Below are 13,015 nucleotides of genomic sequence, written 5' to 3'. Positions count from 1 at the left end.
TGTCGATCTCATTTTTGAGACGTCTGTATTCCTTTTTTCCTGCTTCATTTACTGCATTTTTATATTTTCTCCTTTCATCAATTAAGTTCAATATTTCTTCTGTTACCCAAGGAGTTCTACTAGCCTTTGTCTTTTTACCTACTTGATCCTCTGCTGCCTTCTCTACTTCATCCCTCAGAGCTACCCATTCTTCTTATACTGTACTTCTTTCCCCCATTCCTGTCAATTGTTCTCTTATGCTCTCCCTGAAACTCTGTACAACCTCTGGTTCTTTCAATTTATCCAGATCCCATCTCCTTAAATTCCCACCTTTTTGCAGTTTCTTCAGTTTTAATCTACATTTTATAACCAATAGATTGTGGTCAGAGTCCACATCTGCCCCTGGAACTGTCTTACAATTTAAAACCTGGTTCCTAAATCTCTGTCTTACGATTATATAATCTGTCTCATACCTTTTAGTATCTCCAGGGTTCTTCCAGGTATACAACCTTCTTTCATGATTCTTGAACCAAGTGTTAGCTATGATTAAGTTATGCTCTGCGCAAAATTCTACCAGGCGGCTTCCTATTTCATTTCTTAGCCCCAATCCATATTCACCTACTATGTTTCCTTCTCTCCCTTTTCCTACTCTCGAATTCCAGTCACCCATGACTATTAAATTTTCATCTCCCTTCACTACCTGAATAATTTCTTTTATCTCATCATACATTTCATTAATTTCTTCGTCATCTGCAGAGCTAGTTGGCATATAAACTTGTACTACTGTAGTAGACGTGGGCTTCGTGTCTATCTTGGCCACAATAATCCGTTCACTATGCTGTTCGTAGTAGCTTAACCGTACTCCTCTTTTTTGTTATTAAACCTACTCCTGCATTACCCCTATTTGATTTTGTGTTTATAACCCTGTATTCACCTGATCAAAAGTCTTGTTCCTCCTGCCACCGAACTTCACTAATTCCCACTATATATAACTTTAACCTATCCATTTCCCTTTTTAAATTTTCTAACCTACCTGGGCGATTAAGGGATCTGACATTCCAAGCTCCGATCCTTAGAATGCCAGTAGTCTTTCTCCTGATAACGACGTCCTCTTGAGTAGTCCTCTCCCGGAGATCCGAATGGGGGACTATTTTACCTCCGGAATATTTTACCCAAGGGGACGCCATCATAATTTAATCGTACAGTAAAGCTGCATGCCCTCGGGAAAAATTACGGTTGTAGTTTCCCCTTGCTTTCAGCTGTTTGCAGTACCAGAACAGTAAGGCCATTTTGGTTAGTGTTACAAGGCCAGATCAGTCAATCATCCAGACTGTTGCCCCTGCAACTACTGAAAAGGCTGCTGCCCCTCTTCAGGAACCACACGTTTGTCTGGCCTCTCAACAGATACCCCTCCGTTGTGGTTGCACCTATGGTACGGCTATCTGTATTGTTGAGGCACGCATGCCAACCCACCAACAGCAAGGTCCATGGTTCATGGGGGGGGGGGGGGGGGGGGGGGGATAGAAGTAGTTGGACCAAAAGAGAAGGGGATACAGTTATAGCGGAAATGAAAAAGAGAGATAAGTGGAGACAATACACACGCTTGAGGGTGTCTGGATCCAACCCAGGCTGGCAGCTGGCAGTTTGTAACAGGTAGATATGGGGGAGTGCATATTTTGGACCAAAATTTTAAACACTTAGGTATAGGGGAAAACACAATTTGGACTTCCCCCCCTTCCAGAATTTTTCAGCTGCCAAGGGATGGTGGAGACAGTGGCAGTAGGAAAGAAAAACAGGAGACAGTGTAAATGAGAGAGGCATCCATGGCAAAGTGGAACCACACTGGAAATACCACTTCATAACTGTTTGCTGCACTTTTCGAAAGGTGGGCCATGGAATCTTCAGCTGTCATGACACAGTTTGTGCACTGCGTGAAGATAGCATGTTGCGTCCAGCATGCTCAGCTGTGGCAACAGTAACTTCTTCAACAATTTTTGGTGCAGTTGGCCGTCAGCTTCTCCTAGGAGTAATTCCCAAATCGCCAGTTAACTGGAACTTCCGAATCATGTTCTCCAACACTAGTGAAGGAAGAGGACCTCTCCGTATTCTTTTAATGTGTCAAAGCTCACAAAGTGCATCAGTACTATTGCTGTTGATTTTGATAAAAAAGCTTTAGGATCAACGCTCCATTGACTTTGTCCAGACCCATGTTGACTGTCTGCAAATTCGGTGCACACTGATGCTGTCTTTAAAGTCTAAATCGCCGTACCAGTACTGACGCTTAATGGCAAGTCATGACAATAACACTATTAACAATGCAAATTCTGCAGCACGCTGTCTGGACATCATTCCTACAAAGTTGGGTACCCATATGGTAAATAGTTTCCAGTGTACTCTGGCTCAAGTAGCGAAAGTTTATTTATAATGACCCTGGCAGTGAGAGGGAGATGCTGAGTATGAAGGCTTAACTACAGCAGGAGAGTAATGGGATTTAGTGTGTTCTGTTTTAAAAAGAGCACAAATATGTTCGCATACTAAAATATTTGGAGAGGAAGGTGGAATGGGGTTTGAGGCAGCTGGTTCCTCATTTTTCTGTCAGTCCTTTTTAAAGAGGAACATATTAGTCTTTTTGTGCTCCAACAACAGCATTTTTCCACTGGTTAAAACAAAATTACAGATATTGAAGGAACATAACAATATATGGTTTAAAAAGAACACAAGATCATCTATGGAAGTCATTCAAGTCTAAGCACCAAAGTGCTTGTTTTCTAATAAGGAAATGGAATAACTCTGCAAAAAGTTTGTGAAATGCATAAACGATGATAAATTCCACTACAAGATGATAGTGCCAGCATGCAAAAAGAGGGGACAAAAATTGAAGAATTCTTCAGTGGGACACTATGGTTACAATAACAAAAAATTACAGAAGTTGTACAAAGTGGCCAAGAAACAAATAAAATTACAAAGAAAACTAACTGTATTTTGCCAAATAATAAAAGAATTGTACAGCCTGTGACATTTCTAAACATGTTGAATATTCAAGTGACTGTAAACATACAAAGCTAGGAAGAAATAAACTTCTTAGGTAGAAAATCAGATATGTACACAATGAGAATTTATTTGGGAATAGTATGTTATAGGAAATGAAGATTATAGCATAGACAGAATTGGCAGTTATTTAACAAACATACTTTGCCAAACAGCAAAAGATGTGGTATGAAGAAAGCAGAAGATTATCTCAAATGAAACATGGTAAGTATTAAAGAGGAAGCAAGAATTTTCAGTTAAGGAGAATAGGAACATGCATGAAGAAATTTGTGGCAGTACCAGTGTGCCCCACTTCTTGTCACTATTTTACCACCTGGCTCCTTATGTGCTCTGTTCTCTAGCAGTAGGGAAAAATTATACAAGCACTTTAAAATTACTGTGAGCAATTAATTAGTGTGTCCCCTCAAGAGAAAATCATCTTTCACCTCCTAGTAAGTCAGAGACTCAAACTTTTCGATTCAGTTCAGTGTGGAGGAGGCAGTCAGTGACCGTAAGGCTGTTACTGCGTTAATAACTATAGTGTTACAAGGAGTGTTAAGAAAGGTATGAAAATATTTCTGCTTAGTAATTGTGACAGGTTTTATGAGCAGACATCATCAAACATTAGTCTCTGGGGATGCTGTTGTAGAGTATCAGAATTTAAACTTCTACAGGATTTTAAGATTTGTGTGGGCGTATGAAATGGGAATGACACACCTTGATTCAACATCTATTGTAGAATGTTGTTATGAAAACAGTGCTACATCATAGTTTTATATGAAGATAGTCATGTTGATAAAGTAGTGGAAAAATGCATTACAGCAATTATTAGGATTTGCAGGTACAAAAACAAATGGATGAAGAATCCAACTGTACTGTGAGTTTACTTCTTTATTTAAAATTTTTGAACAAAAAATCTAGGATCTGCCCACTCATTCCTGGGCTGATCCGTGAGGAAAAGGCACTTTACCTTAATCATTTACATGCGCAAACTACCAGGATCTGCAGCCATTGTGCAACCTAGAAGTTCAAATTACTTCCATGGGATAGTGCACTAATTGGGAAGGTATTCTATTTACTTTTTTATGCAAGGAGCAATCTGGAATTTTGGAAATTACATAGTGGATGTAGTATAGCTTCTTGGAGAAATGTTGAACTGCTGAATTAGATTTAGCTTCTGTGTTGAAAAAAGAGCACTTTGGTGTCCATGATGTATGGGGTGGTTCGAGGTGACTATCTCAGTCAGTAACACTGCAAAGCAAATTACTTCCCAATTCAGTGCTGGATAATAACAACCAGTGCACAGAACTACCCAACTAGCCCCCCCCCCCCCCCCCCCCCATGGCATACAGAAGCTGCTGCCGACTTAGGTACCTCTGCTTCATGGCCAGAGTTCAAGATGGAGGAAGGAACACTGCCATTAGATGTCCAAAACACCAGATATAAGGTCACTTAGACTGAAGAATTGTGTCATTCATTAGTGCATACTAATTGCAGAAAAGGATTGCTTCAAAAACCACATCCTGTTTACTGACAACACACTATTCTGGCTGATGGTTGAAGTGTTCTCATGTGGATGGGGCAGGGGGGTTTACACAGAATGAAATGGAGACAATGATAAATGTGCTATCATATTTCAGTGGCGGAATAGATTTGGACATAGAGTTTGATTACATGCGTCCATTTGTTCATCAACAGGTCTGTTTTACTTTCTTTAGGAAAAGGCGTCACTCGATTGATCTCCAATTCTTGGTATGGTTTGATAACTGCTCCATGGACTTGAGTGATTGTGTGATCGCCTATTTAAAATGACCTCAAGCCTCTGAAGCACATGTGGAACCTGAACTGTGTGAGCTTTGGACAGCAGCTAGAAAGTCTGTATCAGTGTGGATCCCCTTTAGAATCTTGCTGACACATCACTGCTGTCATAAAGATGCAAGGTGCTACTTTACACTCCCGTGTAGATGTATTTAAATTCAGTAGGTCATGTGTGTTTAAAGTTGCAAAATGTGTCCAAGGAACAATTTGATTACTGTGTCATTGGAACAGATTTGGACATTTTTGTGAAGTCAAAACTCTTAATTTTATCAATATAAAAATAAATATTATTGTTTGCTTGTTTGTAGAAACTGGCTTTGTCGGTTTCATTGCACACTTAGGGTGCTAGATTAAAAATAATACTTTCTGCTACTGGCAATAGTTCTTCCTGTTAAGATAAACACAAATAGTGGTTGTATCTGTAATAATACATGGATATTTGTGTTCTTTTAACTGGTTGTCTTATTTAGAACTTGTGTTCTAACTTTATTTGCTTTTTACAGTTATTGGTGCTCTGATTGGTAAACAGAAGGGACGTAATTTAGAAATTATGAACTCCTTCGAACTTCTGTTCAGTGTCATTGCAGGAGACATAATAATTGATAGAGATTATTACAATACAAAGGAAGAACAGTGTAAGTAATCTTTGTTGTATTTTGATTGTATAATACAGTAATTGTGTTTATTGTTTAATGTGAAGTTGTGGCCGAGCGGTTCTAGGCGCTACAGTCTGGCATCGCGCGACCGCTACGGTCGCAGGTTCGAATCCTGCCTTGGGCATGGATGTGTGTGATGTTCTTAGGTTAGTTAGGTTTAAGTAGTTCTATGTTCTAGGGGACTGATGACCGCAGCAGTTAAGTCCCATAGTTCTCAGAGCCATTTGAATCATTTGATGTGAAGTTATATTCACCATTTACTATAAGTTCCTATGGTGCTTTCTGCGTTGAATTTCTCTAGAATGCTCATCAATCAAGTTCATGGGTTTCTTGTGCTATGCTGGCAAGCTGGAATCATGTTTGGGGTTAATGAAGGGAATTATCACATCATTGTCGACATGAACTGTTCATAAAATTGACCCAATCATTGTCATCTAAGTCTTCACCAGAGTATAAGGTGCTTACTACTAGCATCCATTGCTTAAGGTGATTTTATAATTCTGAAAGTGTAGAAGAAGCAATTTAAAACACCTAGAGTGATGTGATGCGTTCTGTTGTTGTGGGGTGCTAATATACTGCTTCTACTCTGAAGCAAATGAACAATTCCTGTGGTGTCTGAAACATTTCCAGAAGATTATGGTTTACATTGTAGCTTCAGATTGGTTAGTGTAACATTGCTTAGGGGACTCTTGCAGTTTGCAAGCATAAAAGTAAATAATGAGTTTGTTAATGTATGGTCATCCTCCACAGCAATCAGAAATATTTGTTTTGTAAATAAAAAATTCCTTCTCTTGTTGCATTGTATTTTATTTCTCCCAGGCATTTTTGCCTTTTTTTTTCACTTTTAAGGCATCATCAATAAGGCAGAAAAGCTAACAACTATTCCACTGATGGTGCCTTAAAGTGAAAAAAGGTGAAACGTGCCTGGGAGAAATGAAATACAGTGTAGCAAGAGAAGGCATTTTTTTATTTACAAAGCACAAAAGTAAAGATGACCATTTCCTTACAAATTGTGTATTTCAGTATAGTACTCATGCTATAGTAACTTGATAAGTGTTGGATGTTCACATAACTTTAGAGAAGGTATCCATTTCCTGTTGCAGTGTATTAAACAGAAAGTCTTTGGCAATAATGGCCCAGTGCCTGCAGTGTATGGGGGAGCTGTGTTTAACCTTGCCTTTCATTCAGCTTTTCGTTTTCTGCAGTTTCCTCAAATTAGTTGAGGTGAATACTGGATTGTTCTAACAATAATTTGGATTCAATTTCCTGTTTACCTTTCAAGATTTAGATTTTCTGTGGTTTCCATAAACTGCTTAAGAAAAATTCCCTGATGAGTTCTCTGTAAAGAAATTGGTGGGTTTGTTTCCTATCCTTGTTGGGTTCTGAGCTTGTGCTCTCTCTCTCTCTTTGTGATCTTGTCATTAATTTGACTTTGAACACAAATCCTTCTCTTTCCTCCATTAATTTGATAGCTTATTTTATCATTCCCATCCCCAAGCTCCTCTGCTATGTGACATTGCCCAACTGTGAATTACCTTCCCTCAGTTTTGACCTCAATGATGGTAGATTGGTAAACATATCTTTCTGTAACCATAACAAACTGTGATAAGCCTATGGATTTGTAATAACTGTGTATTTTTTGAGTGTTGTTGTTGTTGTTGTTGTTGTTGTTGTTGTTGTTGTCTCCAGTCCAGAGACTGGTTTGATGCAGCTCTCCATGCTACTCTATCCTGTGCAAGCTTCTTCATCTCCAAGCACCTACTGCAACCTACATCCTGCTGAATCTGCTTAGTTTTTTTATCTCTTGGTCTCCCTCTACAATTTTCACCCTCCACACTGTCCTTCAGCACTAAATTAGTGATCCTTTGATGCCTCGGAACATGTCCTACCAACCGATCCCTACTTCTGGTCAAGTTGTGCCACAAATATCTCTTCTCCCCAATTCTATTCGGTACCACCTCATTAGTTACATGATCTACCCATCTAATCTTCAGCACTCTTCTGTAGCACCACATTTCACTTCCATACATGGCTACACTCCATACAAATACTTTTAGAAACAACTTCCTGACACTTAAATCTATACTCGATGTTAACAAATTTATCTTCTTCAGAAACACTTTCCTTGCCATTGCCAGTCTGCATTTTATATCCTCTCTACTTCATCAATTATTTTGCCCCCCAAATAGCAAAAGTCATATACTACTGTAAGTGTCTCATTTCCTAATCTTAATTCCCACAGCATCACCCGATTTAATTCGACTACATTCCATTATCCTCATTTTGCTTTTGTTGATGTTCATCTTATATCCTCCTTCCAAAACACTGTCCATTCCATTCAACTGCTCTTCCAAGTCCTTTGCTGTCTCTGACAGAATTACAATGTCATCAGCAAACCTCAAAGTTTTTATTTCTTCTCCATGGATTTTAATTCCTACTCCAAATTTTTCTTTTGTTTCCTTTACTGCTTGCTCAATACACAGTTTGAATAACATTGGGGATAGGCTACAACCACTGCTTCTCTTTCACACCCCTCGACTCGTTATAATTGCCAACTGGTTTCTGTACAAATTGTAAATAGCCTTTCGCTCCCTGTATTTCACCCCTGCCACCTTCAGAATTTGAAAGAGAAGTATTCCAGTGAACATTGTCAAAAGCTTTCTCTAAGTCTACAAATACTAGAAACATTGGTTTGCCTTTCCTTAATCTATCTTCTAAGATAAGTCATAGGGTCAGTATTGCCTCATGTGTTCCTTTCCAATTCATAAACATAATACTACCATCTGCAGTGTATGTTACAGTTTCCTCACCTTTATTCAGTTTGTCTTGTCACATCTTTAGGCAAACCCACTCAGTTTTTGCAAACTGTTCCTCTAAAACTATTTCCTTCTCCTCCTCCTCCTCCCCCCCCCCCCCCAATATAATTGTTGTTAATTCAGGTAAAGATGGAGTGACAGAACAACTGCAGAAGCCCTGTTTTCAGCATATTTCAATCCTGTGCTCTGCCACAATACACTGTCATATTCCATAACCATAACAAACTGTGATAAGCCTATGGATTTGTAATAACTGTGTATTTTTTGAGTGTTGTTGTTGTTGTTGTTGTTGTTGTTGTTGTTGTCTCCAGTCCAGAGACTGGTTTGATGCAGCTCTCCATGCTACTCTATCCTGTGCAAGCTTCTTCATCTCCAAGCACCTACTGCAACCTACATCCTGCTGAATCTGCTTAGTTTTTTTATCTCTTGGTCTCCCTCTACAATTTTCACCCTCCACACTGTCCTTCAGCACTAAATTAGTGATCCTTTGATGCCTCGGAACATGTCCTACCAACCGATCCCTACTTCTGGTCAAGTTGTGCCACAAATATCTCTTCTCCCCAATTCTATTCGGTACCACCTCATTAGTTACATGATCTACCCATCTAATCTTCAGCACTCTTCTGTAGCACCACATTTCACTTCCATACATGGCTACACTCCATACAAATACTTTTAGAAACAACTTCCTGACACTTAAATCTATACTCGATGTTAACAAATTTATCTTCTTCAGAAACACTTTCCTTGCCATTGCCAGTCTGCATTTTATATCCTCTCTACTTCATCAATTATTTTGCCCCCCAAATAGCAAAAGTCATATACTACTGTAAGTGTCTCATTTCCTAATCTTAATTCCCACAGCATCACCCGATTTAATTCGACTACATTCCATTATCCTCATTTTGCTTTTGTTGATGTTCATCTTATATCCTCCTTCCAAAACACTGTCCATTCCATTCAACTGCTCTTCCAAGTCCTTTGCTGTCTCTGACAGAATTACAATGTCATCAGCAAACCTCAAAGTTTTTATTTCTTCTCCATGGATTTTAATTCCTACTCCAAATTTTTCTTTTGTTTCCTTTACTGCTTGCTCAATACACAGTTTGAATAACATTGGGGATAGGCTACAACCACTGCTTCTCTTTCACACCCCTCGACTCGTTATAATTGCCAACTGGTTTCTGTACAAATTGTAAATAGCCTTTCGCTCCCTGTATTTCACCCCTGCCACCTTCAGAATTTGAAAGAGAAGTATTCCAGTGAACATTGTCAAAAGCTTTCTCTAAGTCTACAAATACTAGAAACATTGGTTTGCCTTTCCTTAATCTATCTTCTAAGATAAGTCATAGGGTCAGTATTGCCTCATGTGTTCCTTTCCAATTCATAAACATAATACTACCATCTGCAGTGTATGTTACAGTTTCCTCACCTTTATTCAGTTTGTCTTGTCACATCTTTAGGCAAACCCACTCAGTTTTTGCAAACTGTTCCTCTAAAACTATTTCCTTCTCCTCCTCCTCCCCCCCCCCCCCCAATATAATTGTTGTTAATTCAGGTAAAGATGGAGTGACAGAACAACTGCAGAAGCCCTGTTTTCAGCATATTTCAATCCTGTGCTCTGCCACAATACACTGTCATATTCCATGTGCAAATTTTATATTCTAAATCATGCTTGTTTTTATTAAACTGAACAATACTGAAATCTCATTTTAAATGATAACATTGACATTTGACTGTATTGTTGTTTGTTTAACGACAACGCAGGTTTTACGCCATTCTCAAGTGATTGAGTTTGTGTCCTTAACATACATTGCAGGACATCAAGCTCAAAATTGGCCATAAATTAAGAAAAATATTCACTCCCCACGAAATGCGTTGTAAAAGCCATCATTTTGTAAAAAGATCAGCAAATAATAGTGGGAGCACACCATATTTAATAAGAACAGGTTTACTTTGGTATATAAAAGATGAACACATGTCCTTGAGTCGTTTTGATAGTGCATCATCTTTTATTTACTAAAGTAAAACTGTTTTTAGTAAATATGATTTGCTCCCACTATTATTTACTGGTCTTTTTACAAGATTATTTTACATCTGGCATTCCGTGGGGAGTGAATATTTTTCTTAATTTGTGGCCAATTTTGAACTTTATGTTCTGCAATGTATATGTATATATTAATGACATAAACTCAGTGACTCAAAAACCACATAAAAGGCCAAAACCTGGGTTGTAGTTAAATAAACACTAATACAGTAAAATGCCGGTGTGTTCATTTAAAAATTATTGTATGACCCTTGCTCAGCAACATCAAATACTGAGGTTGTTATTACAGAGCATGGGACTCATCCACAGAATGCAGTGATCAGTTGTATAAACATGACTAAGTTGTTTATTGACATAGTCAGTAATTGACTGCAACTTAAATAACTTTCAAAAATAGACTTAATTTTCACCGTTGACTGTACTTTTATTACAATCTGCAATTGCAATTTCAACCTTTTGGTCACTCTCAAGTGGGTAACAGGCAGTGTAATCACAGCTGTAGTCAGCATTAAAATAAATAAAAATGACATGAGACTCTAGTCCTCATGTCAGTCATAGTCACATACACCATCATTGTATGACAGACCGGATAAGCACACATGAAATAAAGCTTGTGTCACCGCATACATAAGTAACCAACACCACACTGCTGCTGTGCATACAGCAACTGTTACCCACTTAAAAATGACCAAAAGGTTGAAATTGCAATAGTGGATTTTAATAAATGTAGAGCCAATGGCAAAAATGAAGTCTTTCACAGAATTTTTACAAGACTGTGAACCTACAACAATTACAGTTGTGTATATAACTTCTCCTCCCCCCATGAACCATGGACCTTGCCGTTGGTGGGGAGGCTTGCGTGCCTCAGCGATACAGATAGCCGTACCGTAGGTGCAACCACTACAGAGGGGTATCTGTTGAGAGGCCAGACAAACGTGTGATTCCTGAAGAGGGGCAGCAGCCTTTTCAGTAGTTGCAAGGGCAACAGTCTGGATGATTGACTGATCTGGCCTTGTAACAATAACCAAACGGCCTTGCTGTGCTGGTACTGCGAACGGCTGAAAGCAAGGGGAAACTACGGCCGTAATTTTTCCCAAGGGCGTGCAGCTTTACTGTATGATTAAATGATGATGGCGTCCTCTTGGGTAAAATATTCCGGAGGTAAAATAGTCCCCCATTTGGATCTCCGGGCGGGGACTAATCAAGAGGATGTCGTTATCAGGAGAAAGAAAACTGGCGTTCTACGGATCGGAGCGTGGAATGTCAGATCACTTAATCGGGCAGGTAGGTTAGAAAATTTAAAAAGGGAAATGGATAGGTTAAAGTTAGATATAGTGGGAATTAGTGAAGTTCGGTGGCAGGAGGAACAAGACTTCTGGTCAGGTGACTACAGGGTTATAAACACAAAATCAATTAGGGGTAATGCAGGAGTAGGTTTAATAATGAATAGGAAAATAGGAATGCGGGTAAGCTACTACAAACAGCATAGTGAACGGATTATTGTGGCCAAGATAGATACGAAGCCCACACCTACTACAGTAGTACAAGTCTATATGCCAACTAGCTCTGCAGATGACGAAGAAATTGAAGAAATGTATGATGAAATAAAAGAAATTATTCAGATAGTGAAGGGTGACGAAAATTTAATAGTCATGGGTGACTGGAATTCGGTAGTAGGAAAAGGGAGAGAAGGAAATGTAGCAGGTGAATATGGATTTGGGCTAAGAAATGAAAGAGGAAGCTGCCTGGTAGAGTTTTGCACAGAGCATAACTTAATCATAGGTAACACTTGGTTCAAGAATCATGAAAGAAGGTTGTATACATGGAAGAACCCTGGAGATACTAAAAGTATCAGATAGATTATATAATCGTAAGACAGAGATTTAGGAACCAGGTTTTAAATTGTAAGACATTTCCAGGGGCAGATGTGGACTCTGACCACAATGTATTGGTTATAAAATGTAGATTAAAACTGAAGAAACTGCAAAAAGGTGGGAATTTAAGGAGATGGGATCTGGATAAACTGAAAGAACCAGAGGTTGTACAGAGTTTCAGGGAGAGCATAAGAGAACAATTGACAGGAATGGGGGAAAGAAGTACAGTATAAGAAGAATGGGTAGCTCTGAGGGATGAAGTAGAGAAGGCAGCAGAGGATCAAGTAGGTAAAAAGACAAAGGCTAGTAGAACTCCTTGGGTAACAGAAGAAATATTGAACTTAATTGATGAAAGGAGAAAATATAAAAATGCAGTAAATGAAGCAGGCAAAAAGGAATACAGACGTCTCAAAAATGAGATCGACAGGAAGTACAAAATGGCTAAGCAGGGATGGCTAGAGGACAAATGTAAGGATGTAGAGGCTTATCTCACTAGGGGTAAGATAGATACTGCCTACAGGAAAATTAAGAGACCTTTGGAGAAAAGAGAACCACTTGTATGAATATCAAGAGCTCAGATGGAAACCCAGTTCTAAACAAAGAAGTGAAAGCAGGAAGGAGTATATAGAGGGTCTATACAAGGGTGATGTACTTGAGGACAATATTATGGAAATGGAAGAGGATGTAGATGAAGATGAAAATGGAGATACGATACTGCGTGAAGAGTTTGAAAGAGCACTGAAAGACCTGAGTCGAAACAAGGCCCCCGGAGTAGACAACATTCCATTGGAACTACTG

General features: G+C 38.9%; 1 protein-coding gene across 1 annotated transcript in view; it reads left to right on the top strand.

Moving 5' to 3' along the window:
- The window catches only part of LOC126234747 (COP9 signalosome complex subunit 6), a 48,393-nt gene that overhangs the window by 23,789 nt on the left and 11,589 nt on the right, over positions 1 to 13,015 (top strand). The window contains exon 2 of the mRNA XM_049943492.1: positions 5,328 to 5,459. Within this exon, the coding sequence (XP_049799449.1) occupies positions 5,328 to 5,459 (132 nt within the window). The remainder of the gene's footprint in view (positions 1 to 5,327; positions 5,460 to 13,015) is intronic.

Source organism: Schistocerca nitens, chromosome 2 (assembly GCF_023898315.1).
Source record: "Schistocerca nitens isolate TAMUIC-IGC-003100 chromosome 2, iqSchNite1.1, whole genome shotgun sequence".
In the NCBI taxonomy this organism is placed as follows: domain Eukaryota; kingdom Metazoa; phylum Arthropoda; class Insecta; order Orthoptera; family Acrididae; genus Schistocerca; species Schistocerca nitens.
This window is presented reverse-complemented; position numbering and strand designations above follow the sequence as displayed.